The sequence below is a fragment of the Atractosteus spatula genome, chromosome 21, assembly GCF_055471065.1.
Source record: "Atractosteus spatula isolate fAtrSpa1 chromosome 21, fAtrSpa1.hap1, whole genome shotgun sequence".
Classification (NCBI taxonomy): Eukaryota; Metazoa; Chordata; class Actinopteri; order Semionotiformes; family Lepisosteidae; genus Atractosteus; species Atractosteus spatula.
The window spans coordinates 1,313,357-1,333,616 of record NC_142726.1 but is presented as its reverse complement, the minus strand read 5'-3'; the positions used below and the strand labels follow the sequence as shown (position 1 = coordinate 1,333,616).

At 40.9% G+C, this 20,260-nt stretch overlaps 1 protein-coding gene across 1 annotated transcript in view; it reads right to left on the bottom strand.

Moving 5' to 3' along the window:
- irf8 (interferon regulatory factor 8) overlaps positions 1-20,260 on the bottom strand; it is a 54,497-nt gene that overhangs the window by 9,526 nt on the left and 24,711 nt on the right. The window contains exon 7 of the mRNA XM_088939059.1: positions 9,521-9,708. Within this exon, the coding sequence (XP_088795185.1) occupies positions 9,521-9,708 (188 nt within the window). The remainder of the gene's footprint in view (positions 1-9,520; positions 9,709-20,260) is intronic.

Here is a 20,260-nt window from a genome sequence, read left to right as displayed (position 1 = left end):
CTTCACCTCACAACTGATGTGAGAAACACAGATGAATGTGGCTGCCGAGACTGTGGACACCGATAGGGATGACAGAGGATGAGTCCAGATCCTTAGTGTTAACGAAAAGCTGCGGTTGTATGAATTTGGGAGCAATTACAAGATTTTATGGCGTGATATGGAACCAGTATTTCTTTCAGGTATCACCAATATACTAAAAAAACACAGATCTGTATCGCAACTGTTCATAAAGCTGTGGCCATATTTACTTCTAAAGAAAGGGGATTGGGTCAGGCTTTCAGTTACATGATTACTTTTCACCTCATTATTTTCTGTATCTTATGTAAGCAGCAATCGTCTCTTTAGCAGGAGACTAGTAGGTGTTGTCTTAGGGATTACAGTTGCTTTTCTGTTTCAATTCCTGCAAATGTGAGATTGGATGTATATTTTGTTAAAATCGTGATTTCTTCCCCTTTTTATTTTTGAGGTGTAAGGGAGGGTGGGGTGGGATTTCATGTGTTCTGCAATGGTACAAGAGACAGTGACCCCTTCAGATCAGTTAGTTAATAGCTACCAGTATGCTTTAGGGAGCTGTGTGGAGTAGTGCTCAGGGCCCTGGGCTTGTATCTGGAGGGATTTGGGTTCTGATCCTGAGTGGGATGCTGTTGTTGTGCCCTTGAGCTGGATACTTCACTCAAAAATTGATCTTACTGCACCAGTGGGTCTCCAGGTCACTGGTACAAATTTGTTCTCGACTAATTGATTGTGGTCCACATTCACACTTCAGTGGTCTTACAGTACGTGTCTCACCATGCCACTCACAAGCATCTTGGTCAGCTTTAAATAGGAAAAGAACTGAAAACTTCTGTTCATCCTCAACTGCAAAGATACTATTAATCATGTGATCATCATATTCTCCTTACATCTCAGCTAACTCACTCTCATGTTGTCCAAATGTAGCACCACTGCATCATTCTGTATGAGCAAGTTGAACTTCAATATATACACCTCAACAAGAAAAAATGTATAAATGTATACGTCTACTACAGTTGCACAAAAAAACCTTCAGACATAATTATAGCGAGAGTTCAATCAAGTCATCAGAGCCCATTTTCCTCCTAAAACATCACACTGATACAGTGTAATGTTTAATAGGCTGTATCAACACCTAACCTGAAACAATACACTGGATGTACTGTACCTAAGTCTGGCTAAATTATTTCTTGGTATGTTAAGTCAATATTTAAATCACGTGTAATAAGATTTTAAATTTATTTGAGTACGTACTTAATCTAATTGTCTTTACAAAATCTGTATTCTGTTGCCTTTTTAGTTCTTGAATTTGGAGGAAAAGGAACAGGAGCTTGATTGCTAAGGTACCATTAAATTAGAGTGCATGAAGGTTGGCAATTGATCGGTATTGGAAGTTGCAACACTTGGGAACTCAATGGGAGGCTTTAGTGTTTCACTTTGAGGAAACAACAAAATAACAGAAGGATGGGAAAGCATGTTAACATGCCTTTTCATGAGGGCTCGTAAGCAAAGTTAATGCAGCATCACTGCCATCTTCCGTCCCGACCTCAGCAGATCTCAGAAGCTGAGCAAGACTGGGCCTGTCTACTGGCATGGGAAACCTCAAATTAAAACTAGATTTTAAGGACCAGTAGGTGGCGCTCTTCAATCTGTACCAGAAATCCCCCCGAGAAAACAATGCCACAGTATTGCTACTGGGGACACTGTACTGGAGAAGGTGTCATCCTTTGGACGAGATATTAAACTGAGGTCCTTACTTCTTGCACAATGGATATGCATTCTCCCCGAAGCCAGTTACCCTACCAGTTTGTCTGGACTGTGGGTGGAGCCACAGGAATAGCACCCCAGGAATTGAACCCTCGGCCCCATCATTGTAAGTCAGCAAAGCTAACCACTGTGTAACCATTCCACCTGTAATAATAATAATAATAATAATAATAATTTCTCTATCTGGAGTCATCCCACTCCTGAGACTGATATAAATATGAATATTTTAATGCAATTCGTGTAACTGAAAGCAAATAAGTTGGTGGTTACATGGAGTTTAATCTGTGGTGTTAAATAACATACAATTGATGTAATCTCACTTCTTTTTACCTAGTATTGCTTCCTGTTCGTACCCTGAAGCCACCCTGTTCTCCTTTCTTATTTATGCTTAAGACTTCCTTAAGAGTGCAGCACATTAACACTGCACTTTCATGACAGAAAACATTCACGACCTCATTATATTTTAAGATATTTATTTTCATACCCAGTGGTGGGCGTCCGTAATGCCAAGATGTGGATTGCAGTATTATTTTGGCAGTGCCTGAAATGGAGCTGTTCACAATCAATTCCACTCTGTTTGTTGTTGGGGTTTACAGATCTCAGACTTTTTTGGAACTTGTTGCTCAGCCACACAGGTCAGAAAGTTTCAAGAATATCTCCTCTGTGGACAGCCACATCTCCCCGGAGCAGGCATCTCACTGTCCCTCATTGAGAAAGGAGTACACAACCACACTCACTTAGTGAGGCACCTGTTAGTAAGCAGAGGCCTGTTACTCGGATCATGCATTCGTTTAGGTGGTACAGAGGAACCTAAGCATCTCCTATAATGAGCAGGAAGTTCACCAGTAACAGGCACACAATAGGCACAACAGGCATGGATAGATAGTGCCTTTCTATGCTGAGAAGCATTAAAAATGCAACTAATGAATACTGGAACCAGTAGCATGTGTTGCAATTTTCAGTATATTAGAATACTCAAATACACATATCAGTATCACTCAGGGGATGATTCTCCATTTTAATTATGAAATACACTGTTTTCTTGCACACAAGCTTGACTTCTTCACCACTTTATAACTGATACAAAATGCATGGTCTTGTAGTGGGCATGAGAGAGATTTAAAGACAATGCTTTAAGCTGAAAGCAGATTCTGTGGGGTATGAAATGCTGTCTGAGTGGGTGTAGCAGAGGCTGATTAGACTGGAGTTACTGGAAGGCAAACCGACACAGGAGACACTCCGCTCAGAGTTTTGGCACCTGTCCACACGAATCCTTGTTGTGCTGCTTGTCAAATGAAGCGAGGGTTCCCATAAAAAAGCATTTCTTTTAAACAGCTTTTACTCAAGAGGTGTTGCCAGGATTTCCTGAAAGTCTGTTGCGACACTCCCCACAATTTATGCCACTCTACACACCCACACACAATCCCCAATATTTCTGGTTTCACTGCATGCTACTTGTTTCACACAGGCGCTAGGCTCAATATGCCACAATGAAGAACAACACAAAGTTTCAGAGTTTTCCACAAACCACAATAATTGGGTAGAAATTCCCCTTGACTTTTTGTTCATTTACATATATGTGATTGAAATGATAATTGGCACACTCCTCTCCTCTCTCCAGCACATTTTAATAATACTTAATTAACCTTATCACAGCACAATCATGTTATAATGTATTGTTTTTTTACTAAAACTTACAGTGCCCTCTTTCAGTTCCTCAAAGGGATTTGCAATGACTTTTAAATTATATTAAAATTTACCAGCTCTGAAATTTACTTAACAAGAATGTCCCCACATTTAGTCACCTGACATCACTGGGTTGAACTCAAGAGTATGTTTTTATTCTAATATGATTAAATGCATGCATGGAATTACCCAAAAATACAGCAGATTGTACTCGTCTGTCCATCCTTTTTCTAACCGCTGTATCGAATTCAGGATCGGGGGGAGCTTGAGTCTGTCTCGGTAAGCAACAGGCACAAGGCAGGGTACCCCCTGGACAGCACGCCAGTCCATCACGGGGCACACAGACACACACTCACACCAAGGCCAGTTTTCCAAAGAAGCCAATTAACCCACCAGTGTGTTTTTGGATTGTGGGAGGAAACCAGAGCACCTGGAGGAAACCTATGTGAACACAGGGAGAACAGACAAAATCTACATGGAGTCTACTTATCATTCCCATGAATTTTATTATCATAAATGGCTCAACTGCAAAGAAAAATCCATTTGGATTTTACTTGTCAAACATCAGCGTGGAAAAAGAGAACATACTTATTACTTCTCTCCCAAATGTTTTGATCCAGATATTTATGCAATAACTATACCAAGAGTACTGTGCTCGGAAATACTCACATACTCGAGTAGAAGAGTAGTTAATGCCATGTACACGTACATTGGAGTTCTTATTTGTTCTGATCTCTCAGATACATAGTACAACAGACAACACAGTACAATGTAGATGGTACATAACAAACATAAGAAATAATAACAACGGAACAATAAATATGTAGTACTGAAAAAAACATGGTAGAGCATGCAAAAAGTGCTTAATGCAGATGTCCACTGAGTCCGAGGCCTTGCAGTTAGCTGTTGAGGATGCATACTGCAGTGGGATAGAAGCTGTACTTGAGTGTAGTGGTCCTTGCTTTAATAGTGCGGTCCCACTTGCCAGAGCACAGGGGGGAGAAGAGTCTGTGGCCAGGACGGGCTTTACCGCGACATGAGCAGGTGGTGGAGGCCTCATTAGCGTAGTTAACGATCATGGTGTTCTCTGCTTTGTTCTAGAGCATGGGATTACAGCTGTTTCAGACTGGGAGGGACACCCTGGTTTAGGCACTGAAGTCGAGAAGTATTATAAAGCATGCTGCTTCGTACGAGTAGTCTTGAGACCCAGCAGCTGGTGAGCCCTATCCCAGAGAAGACCTGTCGGGCTCCAAGTGCTTCTGAAAGAAGCCAAATACACCTCAAAGGCTGACATGCTGTTGGTGAAGGGAAACCCTTCTTCACTGTAGCCATTAGCGTGGCAGCTGCTTTTCACTCTGTGGAGTGCTGCTCCACTGTAGGTGAAACAGGAGAGGAAAAACAGTTAATGCCAGAGTCTCACTCCTGCCAGCAGAGAAGAGCACCAATATCTTGCGGTGCTTTGGGAGCCATCATTTAGAAACCGTGAAATGCGGATGTTGCAAAGGTAAAATCACATGTCAGGACGCCATGTTTCAGGATCTGAGCCTAGCCTGTGGTTTCATACATCTTCATCAAACAAGGTGCAGGTCAGGTCCAGTGCCATTTTAGGGAAGTTGGCAGTAGCATCTTCAACCGTCCAAACAAAAATACAACAGCCTGTCGCAAAAACAAATGCTATTATATCTGGACCATAGGTCACAAAGAAGCCCCATGTTCATTTTACAGACTGGTAAGCTACAGCTGTGTAGGTTCTGTCCTTACATGAAAGATCCAGTTCCAACACTGAGAATTTCCTCTGGACTGAGGACTGTTTCAAGAAACATCAGGGCTTCACGGATAACACTTCTTATTAAGAAGGCAACACAGCCAAAAAAAAAAAGTCAGATCTAACAATAAAGAGAGAAGTGTCTGCTAGTACTGTATGTACATTCATTTCGGTGCTTTCAATTTTGAACCAGATCACTAAAAAAAAATCAAAACGTGACACACTGATCTACGAGTTCTGTTAAGGTGAGGTTTCTGAATGAGTGTGGCACTGCTCTTGCAGGGACTGGCTCAACAGCACTGATCATTTATTCGGTGTTCTGATTTAATTCGTCTGCGTAAAACACATATTCCTTTGGTCCATCTCCTTTCAGCAGTAAATCACCAAGGGTTGCGTTTCTCAAGTCTACATGCTAATAAGGAGTAATTTATGACAATGCAATTTTTAAAAGAAAAATGATATTGGTGTATAACCGTTTTTCCAGTCTGAATGACCGATGAAGTAATTCATTTTGAGGTACAGTTATGAATCATTTGTGCCAGTGTGCAATTACAGTGCTTCATTATCTGTTGACTTAGTCTTTTCACTACAGAGCAAGAAGATAAAAGTAGATCATTTCTGTGTTACAGCTTAAGTTTCCTATTAAGCTTCCATAGCAGTTTTGGAGCAGCTTCAGAAATTCATTTAAATTAGTTTTTAAGTACATTTATACAAAAGATACATACGGTCTTTACATCCATTTTGACAGAAAGTTAAGACCTTGAAAAACCCTGTCTTTTCTACTTCAAAAGCTCACAAAAGTGGAATTTATTGTTAATCCCTGAATTCCTTGGATTTCTGTAGCACCTGCGTTCCTGGCCCTTTACTAGTTTGTGTTATTCAAGTAATTCCGATTATACTTTCCTGCTGGATTAGTGCTTTATGAGACAGCTGGGTCCAACATCAGATCTGACTACCAGAGCTTCAACATTGGAGACCAGGAAAGAGTTTTTCTTTACCACTATGACTTACAACACTGAAAAGAACACAAAAAACATCCAGTGAGAACCCTTAAACCCACAGTTTATTCACAGTTCAATACCTTAAGATTTACAGAACATTTCAAAGCATCCCATAAATTGAACATCCTAGAACTACATTTCAACATCTCCTACTATCACCCAATGAACATTAATTAATTTATACTTTTTCATTTTCTGAGCTTTTTAATACTAACACCATTGAAAATAATTTAAAACTTTTTAAATCTGTTTTAAACCTATTTTAAGGTGTAATAGTAAACATCATCATGTTGAAGTGATTTAGAATTCATAACTGCAAAACTAAAGATAATAAAGGCTGTCCTCTGTGCAAATAACTGACATGTTATAGTTTCTGCTGCAGACTACCTTCCAACATTACCTACATATCAGTCTGATTGCTCTACAAATTTTAATTAAATTCAAGATAATTTAATACCTAGGCTAAGAAATAGAAATGTGTTTCTAAATAGAAGTACTTCATTACCCAAGTCTGCAATTAAAAAGTGAAGAATGAACATTGCCCTCAGAACAAGAACTAATGCACTTATTTCATGGACGTAAATAGCAGTAAAAACTAAATATAAGACAACTCCTTTCCCAGCAGCTCCTACAGGAAAAAAAAAAAGTTCTTAAGAATTTCTACTGAGAATCCAACGAATTTAAAACCTTTTGTACTTCCTCTTCAAGTGATAAAAACTGTGTACATGCATGAGTGACTGAGTACAGCCACTGTGACATACTGTACAAAAACAAAACAAGACCTGACCTTAGTGTGTGACTGCAGCTGCCTCAGAGCACCAGTGCGGAGAAGATCAGTGAATGCTCCTACCATCTTCAAGGTGTCAGGACAGTTACAGGCTGTTTTACGTTTTGTAAAAAATCCACTTACAACATTCACACTGGAGCGTCTAAAACAATGCATAGAGTTGTTTTGAATTTAGGCTTCCTTTCTGTTTCAGATTCCAATGCTTCGTAAGGGGCCTGTTTGCGAGTTTGATGAGCTCCAGTCATCCGGATTCTAGAACCTGTTGTAAGACATGTTTTAAACTAACTCACTTAAGTTCGACTGGACTGTAGTTTCAGGTCTGAACACAACAAACCTGTAATCTGAGCCACTGCCCACCCTGTATTCATCACCCACGCTGTTCACTTCTAACATTTCATCAGGTTCATGGTCATTTTCGTTTTCTTATATTTGGGGCAGGAACACCGATATAATATTCAATATTGTTAATTTACATAAGTACAGAATGTTTAAACTCCGATGTTGTGAAAAAACACCCACTCACTCCCATTAATAAAAATGGTGTAAAAAAAGTCATCACCGGGACAGGATTCTGCAACCTGTTGGTCAAGTTTGTTTTAAGATTATTCACTGTAAGCTGTCACACTGCATCCTACAAACCAATTCCAGGCTGTTGTTGCAACTTCTATATGCGGACCCAGACAGCGTCAGAATCAAGAGCCGCTGAAGAGCTACATCAGAGACGAAACCTTCTCAGTTACTCCTCTTGCAGGGAGACCCGTCATCTCACACATCATGTTCGGTTAGAGGCTCTTCTCCCGAAAAGCTCAGATTCCTTCATTCACAAACTGTGTGCAACCAGCTTCTCTGTAACAGTCTGGGGAACTGTTTCAGGCAACACGCTGAATGAGGGCAGTTCTGAAACTCAGAAATCGGTGTAGTGTCGATAGCGATAACAAACGTCATCTGACCTTTAAAGATCTGAAAGTGGATTTACAGATATTGCCCAGACGGAAAACTGTCAATGAGCCCTGGAGGTGTAGAGCTGAGCAGGGAGGAAAGACGGGAGACAGCGTTACTCCAGGACCAGGGCGCAGAGAGGGCGGGGCATCTGATTCTTTTGGTTACCATGATGACAAGAGTATGAGGGAAAAGGTCTGCTGTGGGTACTTTATGAATGCACACCAATGTCACAGCATCATATTGGAGTACCACCCAAGAACTTCGACAAGAGGGAGAACAAGAGCTTTCAGTACTGGGCAACAACGATGACTGTCGTGACTTTCACCTCTCACAGTTTTACTAGTGTTTAACTGATCATTAAAAAAACAGCTGCAACTAAATTATAGATGCTGGGCCTTCATAATTGTGAATTGTGTTTAAAATTGTGTTAGCAAAAGAATTAATCTGTAATAGATGAGCGTGTTGGGGAGGAGGGAGAAACAGGCTGCAGAACCTGTCTGTGTAATGAGTTTTTTTAAGCTGATTCATTTTGTTTCAAACGACTGTGGTTCCACATATTACAAGACACCCTCCACACTTCCCCCCAGAAAGATCCCTTCTTCCCCAGACTACCTACAGAGTCTGCATGCTCCTGTTCATGAGTCAGACTACACTTAATGTCAATAAATGTTACATGAAACACTAAGCCTAAGCTTTATTAATAAGGTTGTCAGCTAAACCACTCGTCATGAACATCGTCACTCAGCTTTGTAATCAAACAGCACAATTGTGGCACAAAAGCTTAAGTCTGTACTTTTTTCCCATTTTACAAATTATTCTTGCGTTTGCTGCTCAGACACTTGAATTCAGTACAGTGCAGCTGGGCGGGTTTGAACCACAACTATGTTGTGGTTTAGCTCTCTGACAGTGACAGCTTTATTTCTGTGATGGCAAAAACAAAACAAAGGAACAAAAAAAAAGATGCACTAAAATAACCATGCAAATGGATATTGCTGCTAAACATTCATCTAAGCACACTAAATATTGCTTTACTCTGCTATCTGCTTATATTTTTTCACATGAAGTATTTTATAGCAATGGCATTGCTAGCTGCTGGATTATCTTCCATTTTCATTTTCGTCCATGCAAGAAGCTCCTCAAAAAGAGACAGGTGCATCGCTGCCTGTACTCGCGGTATATCACACAAGTCAAGCGATACGACTGACTTTCTGTAATGATCGTTTCATCAAGCACAGCATCTTTCTAATGCGAGAGTGTCAAACAACTGGGACATGTTTAACTGTACGCTGAGCCTTCTCAGAAAATGAATGTTGTGGTCCTTTGCATTAATTATAACCACAGCAGCTTTTTACCAAGTCAAAAATACTACCAGGAAGCAGACTGTAGGAGGTGACCAATCTGAGCCACACAATACACGCTACAAACATGACCCGCACATTCTGTAAAGCGCTCGGCTGGCCGGCCCTCTGACACGGGCGACGGGACTCGAGAGTGGACGAGACGCTGACGCACTGCCTGGGGTTCCCCAGCACGCCGAGCGGCACCTATCCATCGACCCACCTGTGGCCACTGCGCCCGTAGGCGTTGTAAGGCAGGGGGTAGACACTGGCGGCCTGGTTCATCCAGCTCTGCTCCCCGTTTCTCCGTCTCTGCTGCTGCTGCTCCTCGTACAGCCCCAGGAGCTTGCGCACCCCTTCCTGGTCGTCTGAAGGGCTGTGGCTGTACTTCGCCCTCAGCCAGCTGCGGAACTGAGAGAGAAAGAAACGCAGACCGTGAAGAGAGAGCTCTGCGGGCACTCACCACAGCTCCCTGTTCCCCCCTCCACGCAGGGATGTGCAAGAGGGCTGTGGAAGTCGGGGTTGATGCCAGTTCTCCTTTCAGGTGGCATGAAGGGAACACGATTTCCTGGCAACCCGGTGCTTCAGCACTGCCCTGTGGAAGATAGATGCTGAGCACGTGCAACGTTCCCAGACTGAAAAGTCTCGCCTTCCCCGATGCCTCACTCTTCATTGTCTTTCGTCTTTATAACACCACTCTACAGCCCACTGTAACTGGAACTGATGTGGAAGCAGTAAATGAATATAAATACCTTGAAACTCTTACCGAGTGTAAATGATAAATCGACTTGGACCACCAATAAGGAGCCAAGGTGTTCGAAGGCGCAGCAAAGGCTGCGTTTTTTGAAGAAGTTAGGGAGTTTTAATGTAGAAAGCACAACTTGCTAACACTGTTTTAGAAGATTTTCATTCATTTTTAATTTTTTGTGTTCAGAGCTTTGTCCTTGCAGTGTTAATGGGACATATATTATTGCATTAAAATATGTGAAATACAAAACTTTATGGGAAAACATACAGGAAGAACAAAAATGGAAGCTGGTGGCAATTTTTAAATTAGCTGTGGGTCATCACCACAATACCTAAAGCCATACTACATTACCTACGTCTCAAAAGCAAAAAAAGTGGAGCTTTCGAAAGAGAAAACAGAGGAGCAGCCTGAGGCAGCCGGCCACAAAGACTGAAAAACAGATTTGTTTGGGGCTGCAACCACTGAAGAGGTTGACTGGGGTAGGAAAGGCCCTGCACTGCCCTCCTCCACAAAATTATTAACAGGTACTTTCCTAGACAGCCATCTCCACCCATGGAGTAGGTTTAATGTTAATGTAACATGTTCTGTTTCTATTTAGTAGCACCTGTGCAAAGAGCAACAGTGTTTTCTTTTCATTCGCTACACTTGATCAGCCTGATCGATGGCTGTAGCTTGATCTTCATCCATAAAAACTACATATAGAAACATAAGAAAACTTCAGTCAGACGAGCAGTCAGGGCGTTTAGCAAGCACAGGCCGGTTTTGCTGAATGTGGGCTCAGAAGCGCGGTCCAGTTATGTCTTGACTGAGCTCTTCAGCTCTTCCTTCGAACTGGCTGCTCCGTTAGTGGAAGATTCAATTAAAGGCTGAGCTCCACCTCAACAACAGAACAAACCCCTGTATAGCCACAGATCCCTTCTAGTCTGAATTTCAGGATTTTACTGGATTGTTTATAATCTGTATTTATCACAGTCTTTTAGACCACATGTTAATACTTTCACCAGCGGTTGTGGGGGAAAAAAAAGCCAAAAAAAAACATCTTTTTGCTGTTTTATGGCTTTCGAGAATGCTCCTGGACTGAATTAAAAGTGGATAACATCAGACAAGTGTGAGCTGGCCTAACAAAAAAAATGACTTTCTCTGAACGACACAGTAATTCTACCTACAACAGCAAAACATTGTCCACTCACAAGAGGTCTCTTAATCTGAACAGCCCACGTCTCTGAGAGATTCCGGCCAGATGCTCACTGGATAGTCGGAGTGAGTGGGTGTGATTTAGGCACTCTTTTCCAGGAATTTCCACATTTATTTTGATTTTACTGTTGGCCCTCTTGCAATGATTTATTTTATAGTGCTCCAGCTGTTCTGGCTGGGCCCACGGGGAGGGGGGATGGCGATGTAAGCTACAGTAATGAGCGTTGTTGTGATTCTGGCCTTACGTGACCTAACATGAGATCGGTATAAGCCGTCTAGACTCTGTTGTTGATACAATGAGTCAATGGTATTTCCGGGATGCATTTCAATTATCTATGGATAATTGGACAATGGACAATTTCAGTGTCTTCTGCATTTCATCTTAATCAAATTACTTGTTTTTTAAATTGTATTCAGTTGCTAATGAATCGGCAAAGATGCTGCAACCATGAGTAAGAAGGACCCAGTGGCGTCCACTAGTTTGTTACATTTCTTGTGTGAATTTCTTGTGTAGCCCGGCATAGAGAAGATTATAGTGGAACTTGTTTCTGGTTTGAAAGTCATTGACCAAGCGAACTGAGGGGACTTCATCAAGATCAGCAGTCACAGAGACCCAGAGACACAGATGAAAAAAGGAGCATTCAAGACCTGAAACAGAGACACCTTCTTAATACTGACTATTGTGGGAGACTGGGATCAACTAGTCATATGGTTGCAATTCATGCTGTTCACTCCATGGGATCCAATAAGACCATCTCACGCTGCCAAGGTAAATAACACCTGGAAAGACAACTGTGACAGTGCCAGGTATACCTTGGTGTCATCCGTCCATACAACTTACTTCCAAAACTAAAATGGATCATCCTTATACTTCTGAGAAAATTCTCAGATAGTCATTCTGGTTAGTCAGAGTGAAGAGGGTGTAATTTAGGCACAGTGGAGGTCACAGCCTAGGGCATGCCAGCCACCTCTGAAATAGGCTCACTGATCTTCACTGATGAAGTAACTAATGATGGCAGCAGCGCAGTGAATTCTGAAGCTTACAGAAACATTTGGTCTGCTTCTGTAGAAGGAAAGGCTTCTGTACTGGGCAACGTTCACCACGCAACACTGTAGTGACCCAAAACCTATAGCCAACGCGATCGAGATGTTCATCTAGGTTAATCAAAAAGTGCAAAACCTCAGACTGGCCAAGTCTATCTCCAGATTTGAGTTCAACTGCTCTGCATTTTAGGATGCTGAAGAACCATCTGAGGTCTGAGGTCTGAAAACATCAAGAATAACCAGGAATTCAAAGTAGGTACAGCAAAGTCTTGGAAAAACATCTGAAATGATTACACTGAGTTTGGCGAGCTCAGCAAGCTGCGGACTACATGCTGGTTGGTGTCTTTTGACTTGAAAAGACATGCACTAAAATTGCTGTGAAACGACTACTATCAATCTCACACATCCTTTGTTGTAGACAATACAGATGTTAATGGAAGAGAACGGTGATGTGCAGCTCACACTGCATGTCTCCCTTGGGAAAACCCTGGCAGGAATTCAACACCGAGAGCAGAGCTGTGAATTGTAGTTCTCAGTAAAACATCAGTAAATTGTTCTTGGCACTAAGCTGAAGCACTACTAGGAAAACAGCTTGGTCTTTTCCTTCCTCATCAGATGTGTATATAACAAACACTTACTCAGACTGGTACACTCTTCTTGACTCACAATTTATATAGAAATGTATCAATGCTGTTTTACAGGGCATTAAAGGCAACATGATGACAAACCAAACCACAGAACTCAAAATAATGAGCAGAAATATGGAACTACTTAATTTTGCAAATATTTAAAATATTAATATAAGCTAACAAGACTGTAGCTCCACTATGTACTCTTACCCCTCCAGGACACACCCTTATGGAAAGTGTGGCAAATATGCATGCTATGTGTGCAGGTCTACCAATTTCAGCCTGCTTATTATTCCATGAAGTTTGCTTTTAATGGAGTGTCTCACCATGGTCTGCTTTACCTTAGTTTTCTGCACTTTTACAGTGTTTTTTATCATATAAACCAGAGTTAACTTTTATAATACTTAATGTAACCACTGCGCTGTGTGATGTTGCAAATGCTGAGATATAATGATCACATCATTGCACAAGTTGTATAAATACATACAGAGGATCTAACAAACTCCAACTCTACCAAGAGATAAAAGCAAATGAGAATGCAATATGACCACTGGACAAAAATACCAGGATGCACTGCAGAGAGAGACGTACAGTGGCTATCAAAAGTACTCACTCCCTTAAGGACTTTTTTCCAAACAGTTTTGTGTTATAATATGTAATCAGGATTTTTTGACATTGATCAACACAAACTCTCCTAAATTATAATTATAAAACAGAAAATGCCTGAGTGCAAAGGAATTTAGTCAATATTTGGCATAAATTAAAGCCATGAGTCTTCTTGGATAAGTCCATCTTATCAGCTTGGCACATCTGGACATTGTATTATTTGCCCCTTCTTCTCCGCGTTTGCTCGAGCTCTCCTCCTGTTGGATGGGGACTGTAGGTGAACAGTAACTTTCGTCATGCTACAGATTCTCGACTGGATTGAGATCTCGGTTTTGACGGGGCCACTCCAGAACATTGGCTTTTTCATTTTTATGTCACTCCAGTATGGCTTTTGCTGTGTTTTGGGTCATTGCTCTATTAGAAGATGAATCTTCTCCCAAACTCCATGATTCTTGCAGACTGCAACAATTTCTCCCACGGGATTTCTCTCTACTTTGCTGCATCCATTATGTCTGTCTGTCTTCACAAGTCTTCCATGCACTGAGGCATCCACATAGCACGGTACTGCCACCACCATGCTTCACAGTAGGGATGGAGTTCTCAGGATGACTCAGGTGCACAAGGCATGTTTGTGCCAAACATAACACTTAGCACTGAGGTCACAAAGTTCAATTTTGGTCTCATTAGATCACAGAATCATCTTTCACTTGGTCTCAGACTGCGTTTTGTGTGATGAAAAAGGAGCCATCCATGACTTTGAAAGAGGTATGATTGATGAATCATCTTTTACCATCTTCTTGACAAATGGATGATTGTACTTGGGTGCACACCTACTGAATTCTACAGGCCTGAACGCTCAGATCCAACAGTGAAGGGTTCTGTCAGTTTCGTTTTGATGTGGGTCACATTTTTGAGGCATGGCTTGAGATCACTCATTCACTTTAAAGGCAAGGTCAGTGCTAACTGCCACTGAATAGGACTGAGTGATCATCTCCATCCCATGATGCAGCATTTCTGTCCTGCACAGGGGAGTGTCTTCCAGCTTGACGATACGCCAACCCACAGAGCACACTCAGCAGTTTAATAGACTTAACACAGATGTCACCAATACTTCACGGCATTCTGAACCCAATCGAGCATTTGTGGGATATTCTGGAACACCCCAACCAGGCATGAGCTGCTTGACTTTCTCATTGAAGAACCGTGCTGGAAGGAGTCTAGGTGCTGACAGAATCTAAGTCATGAAGCATCGTCGGGATTGAGAGCTATTCTGCTGCCAGTCTTGCTGGTTCATTTGTTACCATACAGACCTGCACACACCTTTATTACCACACAGTGCTTGCAGTGCACTGACTGTACTGCGCCAGACTATGTTGTAGTCAACAGATTTATTTTGCTAATACTGTGGCGGCATTACTTAAGCAGCATAATGGAACAGACTTCTGAGGGTTGTCAACCGGATGGCGTAACAGATGCACTTGCTATCCAGCCACGAAAAAAGGAGTAGCGATGGCCTAGTATTAAAACAATTGAAAAGTCTGTTATCACAAAACACCAAAAAACAAAAGGGCACTATGTAGCAATAGCCAGTGTGTCTGCTTAAATCCATATACGAACCAATGCAGTGAGTGTAATTTTACACTGGGTTTGTAGCAAGCAGTTTATTTATGTAGTGACTGTGGTGTTCCAGTTTTTGTAATTCAGAGGTAGCAAACCAATCAATTTAATTTAATCTACAAAGCAAACTGATGAAGATCAATAATAGGAATGTATAAAGTATAACAATATACAATAAGCAGGGTGGACATTTTGTGTTCTAACTACATTTTTTTCTCAACTTAAAAAGAAATCAACTGAACTTGAACTGAACTGCTTTCCTTTAACTCAATGCAATGACAATTTACTTGAGACAGGCTGGTACAGTAGATTGTCAGTCACTCAACCCCTCAAACAACACGGAACAAAAGATGACCAGGAACAAGAAACACTGAGCTAGCTTCTCAATTTTCATTTTTGAAGTCCTGGAACAGCTGGATACAATCTTTTGTTCAGAACAACAACAAAACAGCTATTTGAAATTACAGTAAACACCCGGTTTTTAACAGTTTTAACGGACTTCGGATTTAAAAGACAAAATCTGGAATTTTGTCTGTAAAATGATCAATTCTGGACTTTCCCCACAACAAATAGCTTACGATGAGTCTTTTATTGTGTTTCATTTGCTTTAGAGATTTTTTCAGAAAACAATTTAAAATACGCACTTTAAAATAACATGTAAAAATAACCAAAGTAAGAATAAATACTACATAGAAATGATATCAAAGGTGCTTACGATGGATGATGTTTGCCATTTCTTAAGGTTTAGGGGATACAGTATAATTGCAACGCGCGAAATAAAAAGCTTGTATATTTATGATTAAAAAACACTGGACCACTGGAACTTTCATCGACTCTATTGATTGCACCCGTTTAAAGAAATCAGCAGTCTAAGTTTTTAGAAAAAGTCAAAAGATTCATAAAGCGCATATAGTATAGATTTTTCTTCTCATATAATAGTGTTTTGGAGATGGAAAAAACATCATTTATGATTTAACATTCAACAGTATCATCCCCCCCCTTCCGCCCGTTAAGGGTTGACGGTGTTCGCACCCAGTATTTACGGATTTCCATGTGAGAAGCCAGCTGTGGTTAACTGAGTATTCACGTAGACTTGCACATCGACCAGTCTAATGACGAGGCTATAGTTCCCGATCATTAGCCGCCGTTTAAAGGAAAAAGCAACAGAATACTGGCAACATATGCTAACCTTGGGCGTCACTAAGTAAAGTGCGATGCAGAAGTGCAAATACACAAAAAAAAGGAAAAAGTCTGAGCAACTTACCAATTGAATTAACTGAGAAGTGTTCATTATCGAGAGGCATGATGTCATCTGTGATTGAACTGTAATGAAGACTTGGAAGATCCAGAGCGAACGCCAATGGCCAAGCACACCGCACACGCTAGGCCTGAGGAAAAGGCGCAGACACAGCCTTTGTGTACAAAGTATCAAACCGCCCCTCTCTGTAGCTTTTCTGGAGACCCGGTGTTTTCTTTGTCGTCATGTGAGAAGAATTGCTTCTGACCGAGAGCAAAATCAAACGCTTTGCATTTCGTAATTATTCCAGATAGATAGCGGCTCTACAGGGGCTGTGGGGTTGAATGGGTGATATCGAGGAGCTCACCGGATGAAAAGAAAGAAAGAAGTAGGGTTCTTTCAAAGTGAGTACAAGTCACATTTCTGAACCAGCTGTTTTGCATTTGTATTAATTGAACAAGATGAGGCTTATGTCCTAATGAATACCAGTGCAGATTCAATTTAGCCAACAGTAACGTTAGCCCACATCATTACCTTGCCACTGATCTGGCTGTTTATTACGGACCGTGAAATAAGTGTTTTAAGACAACCGTGCTACTTTAACATGACGTCAACAGTACAATCTCCTTGCCGTTCGCGTGTGCACGCGCCTGAGTTGTGAAATAAGGGGGTTTTACTCAACATTTCTGAAAGAAGGTGGGAAAATCACTTGTTACTTATCAACGTGAACGTGAAACGCAAAGGAACCTGTACTGTAAATGTAGTTTTTGTAGTTAAACATTCTAAAATATTAAATATCTTCTTTAAATATTATACATTCGATACTAAAAGGAGTTAACAGCATTAAAAGTGTAGCTTTCTACAGTTTGATCCATTCCCCCCCCCCCAGTACAATCAAGGAAATGTGAATCCAATAGCACCTTGTGCGATACTGCATTCCTCAGAAAGAGCAGAGGCAAGTGGGAAAGTCTGCAGCTCTTGACCAGATCTCCTCATGGTTGGCAAAGCTACAGACAACACCGTGATGCAGCGCCTGGACTCCGGGGAACTGCACCCTTGCACTGAGGGACAGTGATTTCTGCCACAATACTCAGCTCACTAGCAGTGCCTTGTCATGGGTATGTGCCTTGGGCAGGTGTTTTACACGCAGCCCAGTATGACTTTCTGTGCCAGAAATACCTTACAGTCCATCTTCAGAATTAACACCACACTCTTTTAAAGCTGGCAGACATCTGAAGCAGATAAGAGAAGATCATCCACTTTGGAAACACAACTGTGAGCAAGCTCTTGAAATCAGACAATAACTACCGGACGGGCACCAACCTAACACTCCAATTTTTAAAGAAAAATCATCAAAAACATATGAGTTACACAGTGTTCCAAAGAAGTTTCTTGCTAATTGTCCATGCTGTTATTGACAAATATATTCAAAATGAGGTGGAAAATGGCCCTAAAGTGGTTCATTTAAAAAACTTCCTTGGCATTTTACTCCTCAAATAACCAGTTACCGAACCGTTTTTCATATAACAGTTCAATACTTAAAAGATGCAATTAAAATTGCCAAATCGTGGTACAAAAATTAATTATTAAGCATTTACCAAATTTAAAGGTCACTCTCTGTAACTTTGCGATGCTAGCAGGGAGGAATTAAAGTGCAAGGTGCATAATTGAAATAGAACTTTCTAACAAGACATTCTTCTCCAGATCGCTTGTCTAATGGGTGGAATCAGCTAGAATAGTAGTGGTGGCACTTCACTACCAGACACTAAAAACAGCTGCACATTCCTGAACAGCACAAACCCGTTTGGGCATAATGAAGGCATGCAAGCTCAGGCTCTGCTCTGTACACATGCTGGAAACCTGCCTTTCAGGTCTGGAGAGCAACACATTCTCAAGATGCTGTGCTTCTTTCATGAAGATTGCACGCCATGTTTCGGTTCTCTGTCCTAAAATGATCTTCCCATTCTTTTCCAGCTGGCACTGAAAGCAACTTGATGTCCTGACATTGGAACACCTTGTGTGTTGCTTTCTGTTTGGGGGGATACAGAACTGAAACAGCTACTGTACATCAGCAACACTAACCACAGACTGCCTCTCAGAGGACAGAAAATTACATTAAAATATAGTTTAAAGACTCATATTACTTCTAAAGGTAAAAAAATCAAATACTGCTTGGGACAGTACACATAACATTTTGAAGATTTTTGCCCCATTGATTTTCATGTGTCAAACTCATGAACTAAAGTGCTGAATATTAAATAAAGAAAAGGTTACTCTGCAGTCCTTGGGCAGCAGCTCATTGTCTGACCGGAAGGAGTTACAGGGGGGGTCAGGTCAGCCCAGTCCATCTCTGGAGTACAGCTCCCCTCTATTGTGGACATTTTTACAACATTTTTCTCAGGAAGGCTAGGAGTATCGCTAAGGATACCACTCATTATGGTCTGTCATTTTTCTCCCCCCTTCCCTCTGGTGAGCATTATAGGAGCATAAAAGCACAGACATCCAGATTCAGAGACAGTTTCTTCCTACAAGCTGTCAGATTACTGAACTCTACCCCTGCCACTCACTCACACTGATGTTTTTTTAAGTTGTGTTATTTAACTTGTTGTTGATGCTGCTGCTGTTCTGTGTCTGTTTTTGGTGATTCCTTTAGTGTCTTTGTATTGGAGCACACATGCAAATAAGCTTTCCATTGCACTTGTGTCACTTGTGTATACAGTATGACAAACTGAACTGAAACTTATCTGGTGTATGGTCTTAGTCATTCAGTTTATTTCTAGGATATCATCATCGTTATCTTTCCAGGCTTCAACTATTTTACTACTGTTTAGCTTCAGAGACACAGCTTGGCAGTGAGATTTGAGGCAGGCCTTCACGGTAAAGGGAAAGTAGGAAAAGTGAGGCAAGTGGGAAAGTGAACCAGAAAACACGAGATCTGTGGTCTCTGGAATTTAGCCAAACTATATCAAACTAGCAACTCAAGAATAATACATTTTCAGTCTTGAATGCAGCAAGAGCTTGTGCAATGAGGTTGTATAAAAAATATTTTAAGCTGTTACTTGTTACTTTAAAATTGTTACTTTATAAAATGTTGCATAATGCATTCCAATAAAACGAAAAAGGGCCAAAACAAGTACAGAGGAAAGTTTCTACAGAGGCAGTGACTTTACTGGAAACGGAGCATTTCAGAGGCATATCAGATCCTTTTCAGAAATCTGAGTTACTGCACTTATATTCTGTAAATTCCTAGACTAGGAATTCCTTGCATTCCTAGTCTGAACTATACTGTTCAAGTAGCATATTTGCTTCCAAAGAAAACAACATTTTGGCTGTGGTGAGAAGGCTCCACAGCCGAAACGTTGTTTTCTTTTTTCTCTTTTCAGCAGGGAATAAACCTATTACTTGTTCCCTAATAATAAATATGGTCATCTACATAGTAAAAAATGCTATTATACCAAATATACAGAAAATATCTGACTCAGATCTTTATCACAGCTTTAATTCCATAAGACCCATTAAAATATATTGTATTTTGGCAAAAGTAATACAAAAGTAGCACCTGAATACATATTGCAGTGCGTTAGTGAAGCAGAGTAAAGCAGTACTGCAGATTGAAAACCTTGTAATCACCAAAAAAAAAAGATTAGTCTTATTGTCAAATTGCACAAAACTGCATAGGCACTTTTAAAAACATCCTGATGACTTTGAAAAGAATGGCTTTAATACAAAAATAGCCAGAGCCTTTGAACTGTTGTGGTCAATGTTTCTTTAGCCCCTCAAAGTCATTACATCCTTACTGCACACAATCAGTGACCTTTCTTTTAACTTTAAGGGGGTATAGAACCATTTAGTTTCAGTTCCATTAAATCACAATATTTTAGACAACAA